Genomic DNA, 22376 nt, shown 5'->3' on the forward strand with positions numbered 1-22376 from the left:
TCATTTGGGCGGGATAAGTCTAAAGTTAATGGTGCCATTCTCTCCGAAATTCCACGTGGAGTATAGCCGCCGGAGATTAGAACTTGACAGGGTGACTTGGGCTCATGGGCTCTCTCACCGCCAAGGCTCGCATACAACACATTCTTCTCTTCGGGTTGTGGCAGGGACCATGGAGCCCAAGGCTGCCTTCTCTCGCCTCCAGCTTGCAGCAGCATTGATTGGTAAGTATGCACTGTTTTCGCTATTGTGCATGCACTAATACAACGTTGCTGTTTTACTCTTCAATTCGATGCAGAATATGATAACGATGACACAGACCCTACCAAAGCACAACGGTCTGCCCATGACAGCGCTATCTTTGCCCATCTACGTCGCACCAACCTCCCTCGTCGACCCGTCGGTTCTCGCGGGAGTACAGATTACTTGGGCGTCGCTCTGCCCAGCGAAACCGGAAGCGTAGGCGGCCTCGATTCTCTGGTGGGCGATAGGCGTTCGCGGGCTGGCTCCGTAGATGCCCTTCAGAATCCCTTTGGTCGCGACTCCACGTACGAAGGGGTTCCTGAAGAGGAGGAAGCAGAGGATATGGAAGTGGATCTTACATCTTGGGGGCTTGATGCCTTCATTCCTAAGGACAAGGAGTCCAAGAATCGTCGCAGTAAAGCTAAACTTGATGCCCTTCCCAATCCTCATCCTCAGTTACCCACCCAAGGTCCACAGGCACAACGTGGCCGCCGTCCTAGAGCTAGCGCCAGGACTATGAGTATGGGGTATTTCGATAGTTTCGGGGAAGGTGGCGCTTTCCTGGACGCCAAATCCTCCGCAAATCCCATCGGCGTACGTCGACATTCCATCGGATCCCCTCTAGATTTACCTGCAATGCAGCCGTCAGCAAACTCCTTACCTCCACGTCGCCCGGCGTCCGTGCACGCTCTCATCGAGAATCTCCCCGTTACGCCGCCTCTTCATTCCATTCCATTCCCTACAAGCGAGTCCGTACGTTCAATGTCTCCGTTTCCTCCAGAAGGATTGTCATATCCCAGACCTTCCTCTCGAGGGTCTCTCTTAGACCATCCAGCTCACGGCCGCACATATTCTACGGCGAGCTTAGGTTCGAGAATGATGCTCAACGAGGAAGCGCCAAATCCGTTCGTGCTACGTCCCCCTTCACCGGACCGCGCATCACGGTTCGATCCGAAAGCTGCTCGGAAGCGTACGATGTCTAATGCTACGATGGGCACCATTATGTCTCCAGGTATGCCAGAAGAGACGAATCCATTCGCAGTGAGGCCGCCCTCTCCAAGTCGATCATCCAGGTTTGACCCCAAAGCGATTCGCGCACGCACAGTCTCAAACGGATCTGTGGGTACTCAGATGCTACTCGACAACGATGCTGTCTCGAGCGATGGTAGCCATCCCCCTCGTCCGCATCTGTACTCCCGGATGGAGCTTATGCGGCCGAAGGTGCTCATCATGCCCAGCCCTCTGCAAGGCACGACGCCAACGACCCCGTCCTTATCGATGCAATTTCGAGAAGGGTTCGAAGCGACCACCGATGGGCCGCCTCTCCCACCCGGCGCTCGCACAGCACGGAAGTCTGCTGTAATGTCCATGTTGGACCCATCTTCTGCAGCACCCATCGCTTCCAATTCATTTACTCCAAACCCTCGTCAAAGCTTGACACTTTCGCAGCTAACGTTCCGTAATACGCTCATGGTCGATGGACAACGAGACGTTGCCTACACTGACATCGACACCACACTCCGCCGGGCAACTGCGGAGGGTGACCAGATCGAGCCTGACCCAGACGAAGAGCCTCTTCCTCCCGTTGCCGCAGTCATGACGGACATGGACAACGGAGAGCGATCGAAGCGGCCAGCCGGAAAACTCTTTGGCAAGAGCCTCATCGACGATCTTGAATCGCGTAAAGCTAACATGCACAGTAAACGACGGTACGTTTACTGTATTCACCCGATGATGCTTGTCTGTCTAATTTGTCCGTAGTGTCTTCACCGGTGATCAGAGACCCTCCATGATGGCGCGGACGCCGATGCAACGGTCGAGTACCCTTATTGACCCGGAATCCCTGCAGCGCCCCATCTCTCAGCGCATGGATTCCTTCAAGTCCCAACCTGAGCTAACACGCCGCAATTCGACCATGAAGCCACTGATTGATCTTAACAACGACATCCCGGGAGCGCCGCGCGGCAAGCATCTCAGCGTGCTCCCCGTGCATCAAGGAGACAAGCGCTCCGTATTTGGCGTGGACACCTTGTGGGAACGAGAGCTGGCCAAGTTGCGCGAGATCGAAGATCGCGAGCGGCAGGAGGCTGAGGAACGGACGAAGCTGGAGGACGCCAAGAGGAGGAAAAAGAAAGGCAAGAAGAGGAAGGGAAAGCACAGAGAGCCCGAGGCGGCGGAGGATCCCAGTCCGGCTCCAGATTCCGTCCCTGAGTCCAACATACCCTCTCAGACGGAATCGCTGGCGTACATCTTGCCAATGATTGAGAAGACTGCGGCGCGGCCAAAACCACCTCCTGAGGACGAGATGGAGGAAGATAGCGACTCCAGTGATGTACCGCTTCCTGCAGCGGCTCGGAGCAGTCAGATGGATGTCGAGGCGGCAGACTGGTTGGCAGGATCATCTGACGATGAGGATAGAGACCCTCGTCGCACCATCGGATCTGGACCAAGGTATCCGAGTCAACCACCAAAGCTTGTCCTTCCGCACAGGAACGATGACGAGAGCAGTGAAGAAGATATTCCTCTTGTCGCAACTATCGGTCGCGCTGCTCAGCGATTGACACGAGCTGACCTAGATGATGAATCCGATGAGGAGAAACCGTTGTCGACTCTGCTTGACAAAACGAAGCTCAAACTTCCTTCCCTTGGTGGAAGCCTCCTCCCCGATACCAGCGAGAAAGGCGCTGAGGATGATGACGAGGACAACAAGCCATTGGGCCTCCGCCTCCCTGCAAATTCTCCCAATCCTCTCGGTTCTACCAGTCAAGATGCAGACGACGATCGGCCTCTTGCCTTCCATCCAGATCAAATGCGTCGAACGCAGTACATGATGGCTCAACAACAGCAGATAATGATCCAGGCGCAAGCCGCTCGAATGCACCAGTCGATGATATTTGGCGCTCCGTCCATGATGAGCTCAGGATTTTTTGGACCACCTATACCTCCTCCCATGATGATGCCCCCGCAACTCACTGCAACACCGCCCCCGATACCCGACACAGCGAAGTTTGGACGTGTCGACAGGTGGAGGCACGACGTAGCGGTGGAGGGAGAGCACTAGTATTCACTCATTTGGGTTTCTTCCCTAGAGATATTGCATAGTTTGTAGCATTCCCCGCATAGTTATCCGCCTAGCTCGATGGACACTCCACACCGCTCCTACATCCACAATACAATAGGCATGCAATAAGAGAATACAGCAGCACGTAGACTGTCCGATTAAATCTACCTAAGAAAGTACAGATGTGAGTTATTCCAATATGCCGTGGTATCACTGGAGGTGATGGATCTGACGATGATAGGTAAAGACAATTAAGAGATGGAAAGTGCACGAAAACGACAGAGTCCGATGTCATCTCTGTTCCGGGTTGGTTAAGAACAGCTTCCGCTTCGGTACGGTAACGATCGAAACGTCCCGCCGACTCATCTCCTCCTCGATCCTGCGCTGTCTGGCATCCTCGTCCTCCTCATTATCGTCGTCCTCGTACTCCGCCGTACCATGCTCATGAGAAACGGATGTTGGATATTCGTCTAGCCCGGACATGGTGGTCCGGAAAGGTGGGTGATGGTGTTGGTAAGGACCGCGAACATCCGTAGGGAAGGGTATTGCTTCAGAACCATCGGTAGACAAACGATGTGGTATCGCTGCGGAGGGACCGGCAGGTAGGTGCGTCGTGAACAGCCGATGGACCACTACGGTTAGTATTGATTCCTTCGGCCTCCCATGAAATGCGAGTAGGAGGAGAGTAATGTAGAACATCACGGTTACCACAAGGAAGACAATGAATGTGGCCTTGGGTGCGTGGAACCAGAGAGCAACGAGCGAAATGATGGTGAGACATAGTAGAAAGGCGTGGAAGAGGACACGTAAGATACAGTCGACTGGCTGTGGCATCTCAGGCAACGCTGTGGCATAAGCGGTTGGCGACATCAGACCGCTGGTGCTCCTCATTTCCATGGCAGTCGTTCCTGGGGTAGGAGGGTCGTGGACTCTGCGATTGAGATGGCCCAGTGCAACATCCAACTCACCCTTCAGAAAGACGTTAGACAGACTATAACATTGAAAGTGAACCAAACCTACCACGTCGTTCGCGTTGCGTCGCCCGTCAAACCAGCTCATATCGCTGAGGTTCCTAGGCGTGGTCCCCATGCGAGGGTCCGAGAACGCCGCCAAGCTATTGGCACTTGCACGGCGAACGCGGGCTGGCCGATTGACAACCTCGAAAGACTGCTTCGGCGGAGGGGGAGCACCAGTACTGTCGAACCCGCTGTCGCTAGAACGGCGTGCTGAGAACCCCGGCCAACCGCTCCAGGACCTGACCCGCGGCCGTGGATCTGAGCCATCTGGACGTCCATTCATAGACTGGTCAGGACTGCCAACGCGACCGTTTCCTGGTTCCGGTTTTTCTCCCGTCTCCGAAGAATTTACTCGGAGCCTCTCTACTTCATGGTCCTTCCCTGTAATCTCTGTTTTTCTAACTATGTGCTTGTAATAGGCGGAGATACCAAACAGAAGGGGAACTAAGCCATAAAAGCCCACGAAGAATGCCAAACCCGCTCTGCCATGAGCGGTTTTCAGCACTGCTGAAGATGACGATGAACGTCTTGCCAGTGTCATGTGAGTTACGACGGTAATGGATGAGAAGGAAGTGGCCATTCCAGCGATGCCCAGACCATATGCGGCTACTCCAACGGTGATCGACAAATAGAAGAGAGCAGTGCGACGGGTTATAGATTGCGATGAGTTGACGGACGGCAACGATAGGCGGAGGAGTATTACAGCGGGAAAGCATAATACAACTGAAATGGCGGAGAGGGCCTTGTGAACCACGGACGTGTTGTATGTGGATGTTGATGATGGTGAGGTGTGCGAAGTCGCAGAGGGAGACCCCGACATAGTAGGCGTATTAGGCGTAGTAGGCGTTGGGGAACCGGACTGGGTACTCTGACCACTGACCGAAGAGGCGCACTGTGTCATGAACTGGACGGTAACGCCAGATCCATCAGCCCCGATGCCCGTCTGCAGAGAGCCACCGCTATAGCCGGACCAAGTTTGATTGGTGTGGGAGATGGATCCGTTGTATGCTCTCAAAATCCATACCTCTGCGAGATAATTCCCAGAAGCATCTCGACCACCAAAAACCATGGTATCTGATCCGATGTTACGTTGGGTCCCAACCAACGTTTGGGTATAGGAAATGGCAGCAGCACCTTCACGAGGGGATGGGAATGCTTGTTGACCCGTACTTCCTGGATCTCCGGCTGGCAGTATTCGCGCCCATGCTCCTGAGAAAGGCTTGAGTTCTTACTCCGTTAGAAACGACAAGCTCGGGCTTGCCTGTATTTGTGTCAAGTATATCCTTCAAGAGAATCTTGAGCATGTATAAGATGACATGAAGGATGTTGCTCACCACTTCTCCCTTCTGAAGTCCCCCATCGTCCTGCCACTGCGAACTATTAACAGTTCCGAGAAGGAGAAAGACCTGTGAAGTGAAACTTGAGGAATTTCCGTTCAGATTTGCTACCACCGTACCATCCAAACGAGGAGCAGGGCAGGACGAAGGTGCTTGCACATTACTGGTCTGAGTATTAATGATATACGAGTCTCCCTGAGAGCATGGAGAGCTAGAGGCAACTGATGTAGTGCAACCACCAACAGCAATGATGTCCTCCGCTAACTGCGAAACAACGGCACCAGCCGCTCCGACTTTCGTTGGTACATTGGAACTGCTGATCGAGACTTGCTCCCAGCTTCCGACAACCCCGTTAGGCACATTAGGCGACAAAGTACCTGAGATGTTGAGTCGCCACACATCTGAAAGAGATGAGACGCCGGAAGTATCGATGCCGCCTGCGAGATAAATGGTGTTGTTGGGGGTGGATAGCGTGGGATCCGTTGCGGGAAATGTGCGAACATCTATCCCTCCCACAGCACCGTACCGTGCAGATGGACCACCAGGAGACATGGAAACATTTGTCCAGTACTGATAAGCATAATTATATTCCTGAAAGAAGTGTTGAAGTGGTGAATGTAGAAACGGAAAACATCCCGCAACTTACCCACACATCAGACAAGGGATTGCCATTGGTATCCAATCCACCTATGACAACATGGCCACGACGGCTTCACCGTGGTTTAGATACATAGCATGCTCGTTTGAACAATATACTCACTAGCTCGCTGCGAAATCATCACCGCTTACTGCGAGGGTCCTAGCGGGTGGAGATGTCGAGCCTCCGGTGGGTTGTGACCAGACAAGTGTATCGAGATTAAGACTGCAAGTGAGCGATTTACCGATCCATCGGTGTTCAGAGCTGAAGTAATGGAAAAATCACGTACATGTAGGTCTCAGACTGAGGAAAGCCTTGTTGAGATTCGCCACCAAAGATCACGACGCTTCTCGTATCCTCGTCGTAACCTATGGATGCGTCCTTGAGGGGAGGTGCAGCTGAACCCGTCAGATGTCCAGTGATATTGATCCACTGCAGCGGAGGAACTTGTGTGTTCGTGGAGATGTTTTGAGCGTTAGCAGAGCATGAGATCAGCAAGAGCAGAATTTCGCAAAGAAGAGCTGTGCAGCGTCGTGGGCGCCAGACCATCTTCCGAGAGGAATAAGGAAGGATACAGACTTGCCGCACCTCGCTCAGTAAGAGCAGCGGGAGTGGTAGTGGGCGTAGGATCCAGCGAAGGCGGTCGTTCGCCCAGGCGCGTCGAGCTTGCCGTGTCGTTTCCGGTTGCACGCCGGTGTTGCGCCGATGTTGCGAACCACAACCACACGCTTCAACAGGCCACATGCTACTGGCACGCCTCTTCGGTCCTTCTCCCGTGCTCTGCTCTTCCACATTTCCGCAGAAGCAACTTGGGTTCGTTAATCCCACTTTAACAACGCACTCATCTGCAACCCGGCCATCGCCCCTAGTCCTTGGGTGGGAAGGCTCATCACTTTCGCCTGCACACTGGCAGGTCTCCGGAGAAATCACCTCTACGGCTTACCCGTAGTTTTAATATCACTGTCGCTGGAAGACGCCAGCACGCTTTCTGTCTGCTGCCCAGTTTCTCCGACGTGACAGCCATTCATGCGACAATGCGTTGACTGATTCCCGGATGTTTCGTGCCGTCGACTGACGGTAGAACCGTCCACATTGCAGTGGTCCTGGAATAAACCATGGGTGAGTTATCTCTTCTGCAACCGACTCTTAAAGCGCCCCCATGGTGCAGGTGGATTCTCGTGTACTATGTGCAATGTACCGTGACTTATCTGTGTCCCAGCATGATACACTGGGCTCATAAAGCCAATCTGGCAGACCAATGTGCTTGACCGGCTACCATTCTTACCGCCAACCGCCTTCTGTTCATCTCGTCTATGACCCATCCGAAGGGCGTGGCTGGATGATTTAACTGGAATCGTGATGGCCCCGCATATGCGCGGGGAGAGCGCTTCGTCCGCCGCTCCCGGGATGCCGTATGATGAGCTCACTCGAGGCAAAAAATCTCGGCGCCCTCGATGCCAAGTCGGTCGTCGGAACGCTACTCGAGGAAGAAGAGAAGGCGATAATAACAACTGCGCGCGACAATTCTGCGTCAATCCAGTTGTATCTCACCGGTTGTATGTCGTCCTTCACATCAAGGCTCGGTTATCTTCTTATTTGTGGCGCGCGCAGAGAGTTCGGACGACATCCCATTGTTAAGCACCCTACAACGCCAGCCGTTGTTGAGTCACACGTGTGTTCCATGACGAAAGAAAATTCGCAATGAGAGGTCGTGGGGTGTAATGCTGTACTTGCGGAATACTTCCAATATCGTTGTGGACCCAGAATCTCAGTTACAAGCCGGAGGGCGCGTGCATCTGCGCCTGTCGAGCCCTATTAATCAATAGAATGAGATGATCTCTCGACATTCGGCGTAACTTCAGACCAAATAAAGATTGAAGTGAGCCGCGATGGTGACTTGAGATAGATAAGATTAGATGGACTTGTGTGATCTCGATCTCAGATCTGAATCTCGGAATCCCTCTCAACCAACTTGGCAGGCTTTTTTGAAACCTTCTTTCAGGCTTCACCGTGGGCTCAGCGGAACTGTCTTCAAGACCTCAATTTCTTTATGATAAGATATCATAGACTTCGTGTGTGTGCAAGCAACACTACACAGCATTCAGAAATGTGGCGACCTGGTCAAAGTATCTATTACTGACCTCCAATGATCCATTTGGCCCAGAGACACTCGAATAGCAGTACTTAGATGAAATGGTGCGCCAAAATACTTCTTGATTTGTGCAGGGTTTGTTTCTGCTTGCTCTCCGTCGCACCAGTACAGCCCAAGGCGAGTTTTCCGTTGTCCTTGAATGCATAGTCAAACGATATGCACGAAAGGTAATACCAATTCTGTAGCACAGTGCGCGAATGCGCCCACCTGGATTCATGAAGTCCCGGCATTGGAGACCATACGGTCAGGTCAGGAAAGCAGGTAAATGTCTGCAACCCAATGCAGCCCCCCCATGTTCCGGAGATTATCTTCCGCAATCTTCGCGGAACCACAAACGAGTCATGGCATGCTGGCGTACCACTCTTGCTTCACATCATTCCATAACTTCTGCCGCGGTTTGAGTCGCTCTCAGCGGTTGCTCTTTTTTCCTTAGCGGCAAGAGCTACAGATGAGCGGACACAATGAATCTTGAAGCATCGATATCCCAAGCAGTTCGAACTTGAGGCTATGAGTATGACATGTGGAATGTAGATCCGTCGATTATCTTTTCATCTTGACACTGGCCTCGAGTTACAGAAGAATGAAGGCGGCAAATGATGTCGAGTCATCGCTTTTGTTGCTGTGGCGTAGCCTTGCGCCGCACCAACACTGGACCCTCAAGGGTACACAGAGGTACATAACTCCTCGTCTGAGCGCTGTCGCTGTGCATGCTTGCTCATCTGTCTGCGCTGGCATATGTTTTTCACTAGGCTGTTTCCCGCTGATCAGTCGGTGCCACATTCGAAGCGACAAACTTGAGCCAGTGCCTCGCTTTCAGCTGAAGACATAGAGGACGCCGGGCGCAAACACGACGGTGTTGACAGGTATCGTAAATACCTAGGAAATTTTCCTCCAGTCAACACTGCGCCTCGTTGCACACTACTCCACTTCCTGGACGCCGACGCCCAAATCGATGGGTTGTATAAATCACTTTCCTGCAGGATGGATGAACATAAGGCATACGTGCCGGATTCTAGTGTATAATGGTCGCAAAAGGTTTGATTTTTCATCGTTTCCCCGGGTTACTTCACCAACTGAAATGGCATCGGCTATAACCCCTCTCTGTGAGTTGCCGCTTTGCTGCGTTCTGATGTCCTGTCCTTACGGCTAGAAACTTGCAGAGTTAAAGCATCGTGGTTGTATTGTGTGGAACTAACCGGTACTTTTGTACCTAACAGTCCGCGAAATCAATACAAGTGTAATTGGCAACTGGCTACAGGTCATGTGTGCGGATTTTCAGCGATGATGGATGCAATGAAGGAGCATGTTGAAACCACTCATCTATCAGAGCTGTATGTCTCAGCATCCTATGTTCGTTTATTGTTGTTACTGAATTTTGCCCACAGTACTAAGTTGGAACTTTGGCCATGCGATTTTTGCCCCATGTCGTTTTCCACGAGGAGCTTGGCGGAGGCGCACCAGGTCACTCAGTACGTCTTTGTATCACTCTGTGGAGACTCGGCGTAGTGACGACGCTGTTTTTAGTTCGACTACGGAACCACCGCGGAATGTTTGCCCGTTCTGCAGGCAGATCTTCACGGGACCGAACTCCCACACCCAAAAATCCGTCCACATTGGGAGTGCGCATCAAAATTTTTAGCAGGAACCGAGTCCGTGAGGATTACCCACTTGGATGAGGCTTAATACACATTTAGTTCTACATATCAATACAATTTAGTCATACGTGTAGTTGTTCGTTTAAATAATAATAAATCCTCTCTCTGCCCGTCAATAGGTCAATAGATACGTTGCGGAAACTTCATAATACAAGACCACTTATCAACGTGATGGTCAAAGCAGACTGTGGCGTCTCACAAATGTCGGCAGACGACTACGTACCATAGCACGTGATATAGTATACTGGCAACCCCCCCCTTTACGAACAGCTCACGGCCCTTGACCTCGATGCAAATCGGAAGGAATACCCCGAAGAAGTCAGAAGGCACAACTGCTGATAGGCTGAGAAGTGGAGGAAGTAGGATAGACGCTGAAACAGCGCCCTGCAGCTTCGGCGGATGCAGCCAGATGTACATGCCAAGTGAACTAGCAGAGCATATTTGAATAGGGTCCAGAAAACATGAGTCTTTGGCGTTGTCGGTCGCTCGGCCTGTACACTCCGATAGAAGACATGTAAGAGAGTCGACACATTGGAGGGGCCATGCATAGGTTCACATACAATGTCTGAAGAGCCTGTGTCGACTGTAATCCAAGACTCCGATATCAGCTTGAGGCGATACGCGTCCTATGAGTTACTCAGGGGACCCCCGACAATTGGGGAAGGTCCCTGAGCCAGTTACAGGCACATTTTGAACGTACGAAAGCCTCATCCTTGGTTTTTCACGGACAAATCAGGGGGTTCGCTGCCGGATAGCCTGAGCCATTTCGCGGACATCGGCGCCGGGGGAGGGCGGAGAGAGGCAGAGTCGCGGACGCGTAGGCAAAAAAATGGGTGAAGGCCTCATTTTTCACGGACATTTTGAAAAAAATGGCCTTTTCCCAGTGGACATTTTGCCCTCTCCGGATCAGGCCTATTTACCAATTGTCGGGGGTTCCTGTTACTCAGCGTGATGAGGCGCGTCATCACGTTAACGACAGAGTGTCATACAAAGAATTGACTCACCGAGTCTAGGGACGAACTTATATCCGTTAGCAGCAGGCAAAGTTCGGTCACGGTGCTCATACCCCACCTCGCAGCTTGTGATTCACTGGTGGGTTACTCCATCAAGGTGGAAGGTGATCTTGACGATACGTGACAAACGAGCTGATATTAGTGAAGAATTTGACCCACAATCTTCTCCCGCTCCTCCATCATAGACTTCCACGTTAACGTCGTTCCGCCGCCAGCGCTCAGTGCTTGATATGATTCAGAGAGACGTTCTTGCTGATCGCACCAATGTCATTCACTAAGGATTTCAAGGCATTGCCAGTCACTGATATGGGATGATACGGTGACTCGGTATGAAGAACACTGCATCACTTCGAATTCGGCCTGGTTGCCTGCAAACTCCCGAGGACGAGCAGTAGCATCGGGTTCACGTTCGACATGGATCAAACGATCCACTCTTGTGCTGCACCATAGATGTGAGGATGTCCGATGCCCGAATGACCGACTCACCGAGCGAGCACGTCTGCGGCGCACCCGATCAATGTCCTGGCCGAGGCTCGCTGTCTAGGAGTGACCTTTGATCACTAATTCATGAAATGATTCCATAGAGAGAATGTATTCAGGTTCTCGACGGCCCCGATTTACCTTGAGCTAACCGCACTGTTTGCAATAAACATCGCAGTACAATGAGCACCATTAATCATGGCTTGGCTAGCCACGGTCACATCTTCTCTCGTTTGAAGGGAAAATGGTTAGGCTGGTCACAACTACGCATGTGCCCACAGGCGCCGGCTGCCACGAACGAATGTGGCGCTCTCACGCACTGATACAGAGGTTCCGGTGGTTCGGAATTTACAGTTTCCAGGCCGACGAAAGATGCAACTGAGCTGAACACTGCCAGCTAGGCTGAGTGAGATCGCGGCTCGATTGCACAATAAGTCTGTGCCGCTCATCGTCACCGGCCACCGAGAAACATCTGGCGCTCAGGCTTTTGTTCCTCATCAGACAAATTTGGCAAGCGCCCGGCGATTTGGGTCAAACCTTCGGTCTAAAATAGGAAAAGCTAGTGTTGGGTCGCTTTGTAGGTCCACTATCTTGGCCGGCATGGGATTCATTTTATTATTCTGCAAAATTATGCTCCTCGAGCGCCCTACATATCAGCGCCTACGCCTATGGCCCTGGGGTTCGCGTTCCCGCGAAGTGGGTCCATGCGACGGCGCCCTCCTTGTGTCAGATAATTAAAGCTCCGTATCGGATTCTCTCGGTACGCCCGCAATGTTTTCTACTTGTTTGTACCACGTAATCTTGATACCCATGGACCCACCCTCTCCAGTCTATAAATGACGCGCGCATTTGGCATGGTCCTGCATAACACCTCCCTTTCCACCTCATTGTGACCGTCATCCCCTCCATTGACTAACTTTCACTCACCTACGCAGAGCTAGAATCAACGCTTACATTCAAAGATACTGTGCGCCTTCCGCAATTCGCAGGTACCCAATGGACGGAGACAGATCTGTGTGGCGAGTCTTATTTGCTTTCACCCTGTTCTTCCAGCATGAGAGCTCATGAGTCATGGATGAATCCTTGATTCATCGAGCTACCATGACCTCCTTCGAAGTTTCGTTGCTTACGCCACACCGTAATACTTATCAGCTACTCTTCTCCGATGCCTCCCCGTGGCTGGGGTTCCACTGGCAATCATGGGAATGCACAATCTGCTTCTATCCGCGAGGGCGAGCATCCTTGTATGAATCTGCGCCAGTTCTCCATGCCAGAAATCCGTGAGCCTTTGGAGGCGGATAGGATGCAGTCCCTACCGTACGTTCACGCTTATTGTCATCTAGAAAGCAATCTCTTACTGGTAGCGGTGTTATCTTGTGACGTGCGCAGACCACTCCGAGCAGCTGTATCAGAGAATATTCCTCAGGAACATGCAAGGTAAACTCTCTCGTCCCCTACATACTCAGGGGCTCAATTATCCACATACCAGTAGACCCGCGCGTTCGGAAGGAATTTTGCCCGCCATAATATCCTCCAACCAACCTCCTACGTCCAGACCATCTCCTTCCTTATCGGTCTTCGACTTGCCAACGGCGACGTATATGTGGCCTCGGTTCAACCCGATGGCCCAGAGTAAATCAAGTCGACTTCCGGTGATGTATGTCGAATACAAGCCACCTTCAGATCGTATGACATGCCGTCAGCGTTCTTGGCGTCAGCGAAGTCTGAACGAAATTTCTCGGTACGAGATTTTGTCCATAGCACACCGATGCCGGATCAGTTGACGATGTTGGTATAATCACAGCGAGGTTTCCGATGGTAGTGGTGCCGCATGGCATAGTGGGGCTTCTAGCAGAAAGCGGAGCTCTTCCGAAGAATCTGAGTGAGATGTCTTGTGGTGTACTCGCTGCCACTGCTGATACTGTTTTCAGGGCGTCACCTCCTAGCCCTTCGGACAGATTTCTGAAACATCCAAGGTGTGTATTGATCATCTGACTACGCTGCTAGTGAATAATACTCTCTTCATTGTAGGACTTCACGCAGTGGATCTCCGTCGCAGAGAGATATCTGTTCTACTCCCGAGGCTGGTGATTCCACTCGATCTCAGTGCACAGACCAAGATTTGCGAACTACATTTGGTGGCCTGGAAATCGAGTCGGAACATAGCAGCGAGGAAACTTCACCGGCGCCACAAGGAGGAACAACTGATGCAATACTGTACCGTCGCCGGGATAGAAAGTCTTCTCCTGGTTCGAGATATAATTCCCTTGCTCTAATGACTGCTGCTGACGTTCACAATAGAAGGCGGCGGAAGTGGGTGGACGAAGTATGCGAGACCTCCCAAGCCGACCAATAAACCTCCTAATGAATTGACAGACAAGGAGAAAGAGTATACATGCACCTGGCGTCTTGTCAACAAGGATGGGAGCACGTCTCCTTGCCCATATCACGGCAAGAGGCATCTGATGAAGCGACATATCGAATCGAAGCATTTCAAACTTAGGTGAGCCTCATTGCATCTGCATCATTTCTATACTTGTTTCTGAAGTCGCTCAAGACCTTGCATATGTCATATTTGCGGCAAAGGCTTTGCACAAAAAAGCAACCTTCAGACGCATATAAACACTCAGTATGTTCTCCTTGATTTTCATTTCGCTATTGCTGAGACGTTGTTCGATAAGCACTGGGGAAACTCCGCACAAATGCCCCTATCCTAATTGCGAAATATCCTTCAGTGATCCAGCCAGACGACACCGGCATATGAAGAAGGATCATCAACATGTCTCATCGAGAAGCAAGAAGAATAGGCGGGAACCCATCGACACGTCCCCGGAGGTTTCAGAACTGGATGAAGACGACGAGATGATACCCTCTGCATGATTGTCTCCATGGCCCGCTCCAGGTTTGCGATCCACGATATGGTATGCGCTTCATGAATTCACGTCGACTCATGGCCCACTTTTGTCTATTTCCGTTCGATCGGGATTTTTGGTTGCTTACTGTGGTACTGGGTCATTTGACAATGTACTTTTGACGCGAACGTTCTGTATGTGTTCAGCTACATCATATCAGAACCTTATAGTATGGCCGTTTCGTATATCCGCCGGTCCCATCATGTGTCGATGTAGCTCGGAAGTTTCAAATATGTATCAAAGACATGATTTAGTGTTGTAACATTGCTTTTCGCGAACGTGAGCAGCCACCGACGTGAGTCCGCTCGGAGCGCCCACGATGTCCGAGTCCCTGGCCGAATTGGGCGTCGACTGCATAGCTAGAGGCGCGCGATCTTCCTCATACTCCATCAGCCGCCGACGAATCTCGCGATGCCTCCCAAATCACCGCCGTTGGGTAGTCTCGCAGTGCAGGCACCTTCATTGACCCCAAAGATTGTCCACGTCTCTCCAACGACATGTCATGATCTCTCACTGTTCAAAGGTTTAGCGTTTATGCCGTCTAAGCTGGTCTGACGAGCTCTCATGCTCTTGCTTGGTAACTTCTGTCTTTGGCAGATCTCCTCAGAGAGTATCGCAAGCTGGATGACCTCATAAATATGCGACTGAATCGTACTACTGCCCAGTATCGTGACCAAGACAGGCTGGGGCTGGGAGGCAAGACAAACGTGAATGTGGAAGACCAAGCATGTGCTCAAGTCTGGAGGGAACTCGTTTGTGTGTTCAAACATCCAACGTTTTATCGAAGAACTAACCGCCAGTCACGATGATGCGACAAAGTGAATTGGAAACGTCGTACAGAAATCGTGGACTACTGTGTAGGGGTCGTGGATCAATCCATGGAAGACAGGCGGCAGTCGATGAAAACGGAGGACGATCCCGCTATTCAGCGGCGTCAACAGGGTGCCCTATACGCCGAAGAAGTTAAGGTGCGTCAGTCTGCGCACATTGCGGAACTGCTCTGAAGGTATGGCAGCGGAACCAAGTGCATAACGAGCTGACAGTCGAGAAGATAGTTCGGAAAAGGTCATTGGATGGTACGTTTCTCCTCCGAGTTTGTAGCCATGACCTTGTATGAACACTTCATTTAGCATTCCGTTCTCGCTGTAAGTACTTTGAGCCGCCACTCTCCGAGGCAGAAGCTCGCAAGTGGTGGGACGCTGCGCAAGCAAGTCGATGACGGCCCATGTCTTCTTGCAATACGTGAACCCTGTTGTTGTCGTAGTAATAGTTGGAGAATTCGGTATCCATATGTCTCTCGTTAAGTACCAAGAAGCTGAACTCGAGGTGTAAGCAAACTCCAATTGGCATGTCTCGAACGGGCCCGAGGCCACTGCGATAAGCTGTTTCTAATTTGTTGCAGCCCATGCATACGACGGGAATGGGAGGGTAGTGCGCCATGCCTGTCCCTTGGGTTGCCAAATAACTAGATAAGATTAGATCTTGGAGTTAGCTTCCGCACCATATGCATGCATCAATCGCGCAATTCTGGAACCCACCCTCACTCGACGCACACATTGACCATGATCCATACGATGACCGTTTTGTTCAAATTAACTTGGTGCTGTCTGCTAGTTGGCTGCGTTGGAGCCTCGCAGATAACTTTAACCCCTCCTGCTAAATCAGCCTCAGCGGATACAAAGGTGCCAGTGACTCTGGGAGTGATGAGCCGCTGCCCAGATGCTCTGTTGTGCGAGTCCGTATTCGACCATGTCTTAAAGAAGGCAGCGGACAGAATTGACCTTTCCCTCACATTCATTGGGACGTGAGTGCAGTCCAATGACATAGACATACTGATGTCTTGACAATCAACGATACAGCATCAACTCCACGGAACCACAGTACGGCGTTACTTGTAAGCATGGCCCAGATGAATGCGCAGGAAACATGCAGGAACTATGTGCCATGGAGCATGCGCCTATGCAGCAGTGGTGGGAGTTCGTGCAATGCCAGAACTTCCAAGGCAGAGAGAAGATAGGACTGCCGGAGACCGCACTACAATGCGCAAACGTTGCGCACATCGACTGGGACAATAGCGGAGCAGGTGCCTGCGCCAATATCACCAGCGGCAGGGATTCGGAGGGTGTTCAGCTACTACAGGATAGCGTAAGGCAAACCCAGAAGCTGGGCATCGAGTGAGTGTATGCAGGATTGGCATTTGGAAGAGCAGATATCGTGACACGTTCACAGGAAGAGCTGCACTATAGTGATCAATGGCAAGCAAGTCTGCATACATGATTCAACGTGGAAGGAGTGCGAGGTATGAGTCATCTTTGCTCATGCGGAAGCCAACTCTTGCTCACAAACATTGCAGGGGGGTCATACTCCTGACGATTTCATTCGGCAGATCAACGAAGAGTACGACAAGTTGAATAGCGATGATGACGACAGCAGCGATGAGAACTGAGAACAGTGGTGAGGATTGAAGCAGAACATGAAAAAACAGGATCGCAGACATCAGACACAGACCCCCGATGTACTTAGCCACCCAGGATCAACTCGTATATGATGACCGCAATATTGAGGCCGATGAGTGGTACTGCAGCCATAGTCGCGTTAGAAAACGATTCATTCACCCGTGCATTCAACTTACTTCGCATTACAGTCCTTACCGCACTAATGAGGTTTATTAGCCGCCCTTTCATCCCAACGTCCTGTCCTCCTGGGTATCCCGCTTGGTCATAGGGCTGCGCATACGGTTGGCTGAAGGCCGTATTCGCTGTCTGTGGTGTACTGGATGACCAGCCAACTTAGTGAAGAATGAGTACTCGTCCAAATAACGAGGAAGTTAAAGACACACTCCGGGCAAGAAAGCGGTCTTCGCTGAGGACTGCCATCGCATTGACGAGGAGAAGAGCAACATAAATGATCGTTCCCACAAACAACATTGCAAATCGGTGTCTGAAATATTGAGGTGTAGTTCGTGCAATAACAGCGCAGTGTAAGGGAGCTTCAAGTGTCGTACCCGCAGACTGCGTGGTCGTGATGCGCACGTGTGCACTGGCACGTGGGAAAATGGAGAAGCGAGACGTGACTTGTCCTCTGCAGCTCACCGAAACGGACGTTGTTAGAGTATGCAGTCCGTCGGCAGAGGTCTGCGATATGGTAAGTGTGCATCAATCCCTCTTCACTCAGCACGAGTTTATATGTGATAGTGGGTCCTTCTTCCACCGCTTTGAGGGCGATACCCCTCCATCATCCCGTAGCATCAAGTTCATGTGCTACGCTGGGGAATGTCCGATATTAGTACGTCTGAATTGCCTACGTTTATAGCCGTGCAAGCAGCTTCCTCATCTTATTCATCTGTTTAGTGCTGCCAGAAGTCCATTTCAGTGGCTTAGAGACAACCTTGCCATGAGTGTACGCAGGAAGAACACAGCGAAGGAGATTGCCGTCGCTCGGAAAGAGCAGACTGAGAAGGGCCAGCTCAGCGTGTTTGAGACCTTACCTACGGCGAAGGGTGAAAACGCTGGTGGTGGTGGTGTAGCACCTGTGGCGAAGAAGAAGCATACGCAGGTATGTCTCCCAACTCCCTCATAAGCCAGGAGCGGGCGGTCTCATTTGTGTGAAGCATAAATACTCTACCGGAAATTTCAAAATTTCCCATCGCAAGCTCAACATGCTTGGTCGACAAATTTCTGGGAAGCCAATTGATTCGGCCGTACTGCAGATGATGTTCAGTGAGAAGCGAGCGAGCAAGCGGATAAAGAGTATGTTGGCTGTAGCCAAGGACCATGCTAAACTGAAAGGCCTCGACGAGAAGAAACTCATTGTTGGTATGTTGTAGTAATGTGTTGATACGTCAGTAATTGCTCACTCATCGCTGCAGCCGAGGCATGGGTAACGAAGGGTCCCCATGTCGTGAAGCGTATTGATATCAAGGGACGAGGTAGGTTTGGTATAAAGGAGCATCCGGACTCGCGGATGCATGTTGTCCTCAAGGAGGGGAAGACAAAAACCGAGTTACTTGCTGAAGAACGTGCAAGGAAGTTGAAGAGAATAGTGTCTGCAGGCATTGTCAGGGAGGATGTTCCGTTGCGAAATCCTGGGCCTGCTTGGGCTTGGTGACCTTACATAGCAGGATATCAGCCTTTCATCCGTTCTTTGAATGCTGGTAGCAAGTTCGAGTAGCGTAGTTACGAATATAATATCCGTACTCGAGTCCTGTCTCACGTAGACGCCTGTAGACGCGTCGACGTGTCTGTCTGGCAGTACTTGTTTACGCGCCAAAGACATGCCGCAGTTCTATTTGTGGATACTACCACGTCCTCACGCTCGGAGACAGCAATTGTGACGCAACATGTTGCAGCCGTGGTGGTCCTGTCTCTCATTCATCCTCTTGAGCTCTGTATTGCCTTGTCTTGCGACCGGTCACTCCTTTGAAAACACCGCGGTTGTGCGGACCGTCGAACTCGCTGGGTCACTTGTACACGTTACAACCACTTACGCAGTGAAGGCACTGGAGAATGAGGCCAGCGTGTACACACTCGCTTTGGCTAAGCTCCAGCATGAGAAGACGAGCTGGCTCGAGGCGAAGATCAAAGGCCAGTCGGTCGGGTTACCTCTTGAAGAGGCAGGATACAACGCAGAAAGGTGCGTTCCCAAGCTTCTATACACACTGCGGAACTCATCTGGTGATACTGAACTGTCTTCAGTGGTGTATACCTATACGATTTACAGCTCCCGAAGGCTCTGAGGACGAATGCAACAACTAATTTGGTGGTCGAGACTGTTGAGACACACGCGACCTTTCCATGGCCGGAACAGGCATCACAGAAGGATCCCCAATCCCTCAAATATGAGACTGATCTGTTTGTTCTGAGCCCATATTTCACTGCGGTTCAGAGGACGAAAGTGAGGTGCGTATTGTCATATTCCGACGTCGCGACTTAGTCCGACCGTGTTTTCAGATCACCTTCGCCGCAGATACTCTCTTACACTACTCCTGAGAACCTGGATGAGTTCACTACTGAAGAACCTGTGACGAGGTCCAGTGCGACTATCATCTATGGTCCTTATCACAATATTGTGCCTTCTTCGTCGAAGGAATTTGTGACTGAAAAGCAGAGGCGAATCACGGCTCATTATGGCTACGATCAGCCAGTGCTTGAAGTCTCAAACCTGAAACGTACTGCCGAAATAAGTCATTGGGGTGCTAATCTGAATATTGAAGATAATATACACCTGCACAATGCTGGACCTACGTACGTCTTATTCCTACCGGTGTCTACACCTACTCACATATATGGTTGCCATCTGAACAGTCTGAAGGGACATTTCTCTCGTCTGGAATTTCAGAGTCAGAGTTTCTACGGTCGTCCTTCGCCGCAGATGCTCACTGGTCTCATGCTTCATTTACCGGCTGGCGTCCACTCTGTCTATTACTACGACCTCATCGGAAATGTCTCTACTTCCCGCCTTCGCACTACTCCATCTGTGCAGAAAGGATCTCCGAGCACGCAATTCAGTCTTCTAGAGCTGCGCCCCCGTTATCCTTTGATGGGCGGCTGGAACTATAGTTTCACACTCGGATGGGATTCTCCTTTGAGAGACTATGCAGGTTGGGACCAGCAGAGTGGGAAATACATTGTCGGCGTACCGCTCATGACAATAATCCCTGGGGCGGTAATCGACGATGCCGAAGTTGAAATAATCCTACCGGAGGGTGCTACGTGAGTGGACATCCCCTTGAGCCCTGTCTCCGCTGATGCATGCGGGATTAGTGATATCGAATACTTCCCACCGTTCCCGGCGTTGAAAACCGACATTGCAACACACGTCACATACCTGGACACCATCGGCCGTCCAACCATAAGTTTCACGTACAAGCAGCTCACGGACAAGCACACCGGGACCATTTTCGTGAGTGAAATGAGCTTTTCAAACCCGGTCTCTGCGTATTCATCCCAGCATCAGGTGACATACTCGGTGCCTCTGTCAGCGCATTTGAAGAAACCATTAGCGGTGGCGGCCGCGTTTATGGTTATCTTCGCGCTAGGCTTTGCATCCAAACGCATGGACATGCGAATCCAAAAGAAATAATCGGCATTACTTAGCTATTCGGAGGAACATATGATTCATCTTTCGGCTCTGGCTATGGAAGCCTCATCATGTCTCGATTGCGCTGCTGCAACTTGGCTGCAACTGTTCTGAAGTGCCGTGTTTCCAGTGTCTGAGTCCCGAATGTTACGTACGAGCGTTGAACGAGGACGGAATTAGCATGATCGAAGATAGATGAGAACAGCGCTCGGCGGGCTAACGACTTTGACAAGGGCTGTCCGTCCACCGGATCCAATCTTTGCTGCTCTCACGAGAGCACGCACATTCTAAAACTGCGACATTCTCCATAATCAAAGGAGCAACCCCATGCAATGCTCCAAGGGATGCATTGAATAATTGATGCAATCACATTCATCGTGCATCATTGTGACCGGACTTCTTCACCTCCGGTTGTTCAACGTTCAACGTTCAGTGAATCGCCGCCGATGCATATCGAGTGGATATCAAGAAGACTGCAGTAGATGATCATGACACTGATCATACTGTTGAGGCGGCAATCTGAGCAACGACAGAACAAACCCAAAGTGAACTGAGCTTTGGTCCCACCCCAGAGAAAACAATTTAGACACTCTGGAACCCTTCAGCCGCTCCGATTGCAAATCGTGCCGCCCTCCGCCGGCGGCCCCAGGTCTCTGGAATCCAGAGTACTGCCGAGTATCCACCCGTCAATCCGTTTCATTATAATCGGCCGGCAACACGAATTTAACGCCCCGGCACAAGAGGGGGGCGAGATTTGAATCGGGGATACCCAGCTGTTTGCAAGGGGGATAGGAAACTGGTGTACGGGGTCCAATTTCAGCCACCCGCGCGTTTTCCTCCCAGTGCTCACCATTTTCCACCTCTCTCCTCAAGTTCTTCACGTTAATTGACTCTAAATTTAAATCTATGTTCTGTAATGTACACAGTCATTTCTGTGCACTCAAACCGGACATTTCCGCGCAGTGTGTGCTTCAGAAGAAACTATGTGCATACGTCAGATGCACGTGACTAAACGCGATTTGTTTAACGCAGACTTTGCCGCTCGCGTTCTTGTGCTGTGTCGCTTTGCGTGCTCTCCATCCTCTATGACAATTTCGCACGACGAGGAGGAGCGACTCGGTATACCTCCAGAGAAAATTCCTGTCAAAGTGTCCTTCCCCGTCGACGAAATGACAGTATCAACCGGATGGCAACGTGCGAATGGGTGCAGCGAAGAAACACAAGTAATCTTATGGATAAGATAGGCCTCACTCATATCCAACCACTCGCGTCGGGCGTCTAATGTCACGCTTACACCAAAATGGCGGGCGAAAGTGCTTGCTCGTCTAATTCCTCTTTCCACAAAGCCTTTATCAGAAATGTGTTCCCTGGGGATTGTTAATGAATACCTTCTTGAATATTCCCAGGGAGCACATTTTTTTATTTCGCCCTCGTAGGAGAGAAATTAGGCTGGCAACAACCCAAAGTGAACGGCGACCAAACAGAGCCAACATCCAGCAGGTAAATATTTGGCTGATAAGTGGCCCTTACCACACCATCCATTACCATATCGGGTATCAGACTTTGACTTATTGCTCCCAAATCAATAGCATCACTCTCGGGCAACTGTTGGGTCACAACCATGTCACGGCGCTTAGAGTGGTTGGGCATGAGTGAGGTCTATCTTATGTATTATATACTACTCGGAAGTAACTACTGTTAATGTCATTGTCGATGAACGTATGTTTGCAGTCGCAGAATATGGGAATCATTGTGCCTGTGCCGGAGATCGGCACGTCTTAATGCGGAAGGTGGC

The 22376-nt window shown here is 51.1% G+C and overlaps 8 protein-coding genes across 8 annotated transcripts; 6 read left to right on the forward strand and 2 right to left on the reverse strand.

Annotated features, from left to right (window-relative positions):
* Nucleotides 1-169: 169 nt before the first annotated feature.
* On the forward strand, nucleotides 170-3301 carry SCP_0208240 (predicted protein; the record flags this gene model as incomplete). The annotated part of the gene is made up of 3 exons (XM_027754736.1): nucleotides 170-221; nucleotides 296-1949; nucleotides 2002-3301. The coding sequence occupies 3 exons, from the start codon at nucleotides 170-172 to the stop codon at nucleotides 3299-3301; spliced, it is 3006 nt and encodes a 1001-aa protein (XP_027610537.1).
* Nucleotides 3302-3592: 291 nt separating this feature from the next.
* SCP_0208250 (predicted protein) lies at nucleotides 3593-7035 on the reverse strand (the record flags this gene model as incomplete). The annotated part of the gene is made up of 7 exons (XM_027754737.1): nucleotides 3593-4270; nucleotides 4322-5526; nucleotides 5579-5600; nucleotides 5652-6245; nucleotides 6301-6364; nucleotides 6415-6516; nucleotides 6581-7035. The coding sequence occupies 7 exons, from the start codon at nucleotides 7033-7035 to the stop codon at nucleotides 3593-3595; spliced, it is 3120 nt and encodes a 1039-aa protein (XP_027610538.1).
* A 5721-nt stretch (nucleotides 7036-12756) lies between these two features.
* SCP_0208260 (Zinc finger protein) lies at nucleotides 12757-14471 on the forward strand (the record flags this gene model as incomplete). The annotated part of the gene is made up of 9 exons (XM_027754738.1): nucleotides 12757-12908; nucleotides 12981-13028; nucleotides 13084-13332; nucleotides 13396-13473; nucleotides 13523-13567; nucleotides 13623-13840; nucleotides 13893-14094; nucleotides 14149-14220; nucleotides 14273-14471. 9 exons carry the CDS (start codon nucleotides 12757-12759, stop codon nucleotides 14469-14471), a joined length of 1263 nt encoding a protein of 420 aa, XP_027610539.1.
* A 443-nt stretch (nucleotides 14472-14914) lies between these two features.
* SCP_0208270 (hypothetical protein) lies at nucleotides 14915-15722 on the forward strand (the record flags this gene model as incomplete). Its single annotated transcript, XM_027754739.1, has 5 exons — nucleotides 14915-15026; nucleotides 15101-15259; nucleotides 15323-15471; nucleotides 15519-15579; nucleotides 15634-15722. The coding sequence occupies 5 exons, from the start codon at nucleotides 14915-14917 to the stop codon at nucleotides 15720-15722; spliced, it is 570 nt and encodes a 189-aa protein (XP_027610540.1).
* A 484-nt stretch (nucleotides 15723-16206) lies between these two features.
* On the forward strand, nucleotides 16207-16949 carry SCP_0208280 (predicted protein; the record flags this gene model as incomplete). The annotated part of the gene is made up of 4 exons (XM_027754740.1): nucleotides 16207-16307; nucleotides 16363-16677; nucleotides 16733-16802; nucleotides 16857-16949. 4 exons carry the CDS (start codon nucleotides 16207-16209, stop codon nucleotides 16947-16949), a joined length of 579 nt encoding a protein of 192 aa, XP_027610541.1.
* A 73-nt stretch (nucleotides 16950-17022) lies between these two features.
* Nucleotides 17023-17430, reverse strand: SCP_0208290 (Protein transport protein; the record flags this gene model as incomplete). The annotated part of the gene is made up of 3 exons (XM_027754741.1): nucleotides 17023-17081; nucleotides 17136-17291; nucleotides 17343-17430. The coding sequence occupies 3 exons, from the start codon at nucleotides 17428-17430 to the stop codon at nucleotides 17023-17025; spliced, it is 303 nt and encodes a 100-aa protein (XP_027610542.1).
* A 186-nt stretch (nucleotides 17431-17616) lies between these two features.
* Nucleotides 17617-18610, forward strand: SCP_0208300 (candidate mitochondrial 50S ribosomal protein; the record flags this gene model as incomplete). The annotated part of the gene is made up of 5 exons (XM_027754742.1): nucleotides 17617-17647; nucleotides 17698-17788; nucleotides 17854-18058; nucleotides 18114-18318; nucleotides 18372-18610. The coding sequence occupies 5 exons, from the start codon at nucleotides 17617-17619 to the stop codon at nucleotides 18608-18610; spliced, it is 771 nt and encodes a 256-aa protein (XP_027610543.1).
* A 232-nt stretch (nucleotides 18611-18842) lies between these two features.
* Nucleotides 18843-20584, forward strand: SCP_0208310 (hypothetical protein; the record flags this gene model as incomplete). The annotated part of the gene is made up of 6 exons (XM_027754743.1): nucleotides 18843-19135; nucleotides 19198-19401; nucleotides 19453-19746; nucleotides 19807-20214; nucleotides 20266-20404; nucleotides 20459-20584. 6 exons carry the CDS (start codon nucleotides 18843-18845, stop codon nucleotides 20582-20584), a joined length of 1464 nt encoding a protein of 487 aa, XP_027610544.1.
* Between the last annotated feature and the right edge of the window lie 1792 nt (nucleotides 20585-22376).

The sequence above is a fragment of the Sparassis crispa genome (assembly GCF_003851025.1).
Source record: "Sparassis crispa DNA, contig_000001F, whole genome shotgun sequence".
Taxonomy (NCBI): Eukaryota; Fungi; Basidiomycota; class Agaricomycetes; order Polyporales; family Sparassidaceae; genus Sparassis; species Sparassis crispa.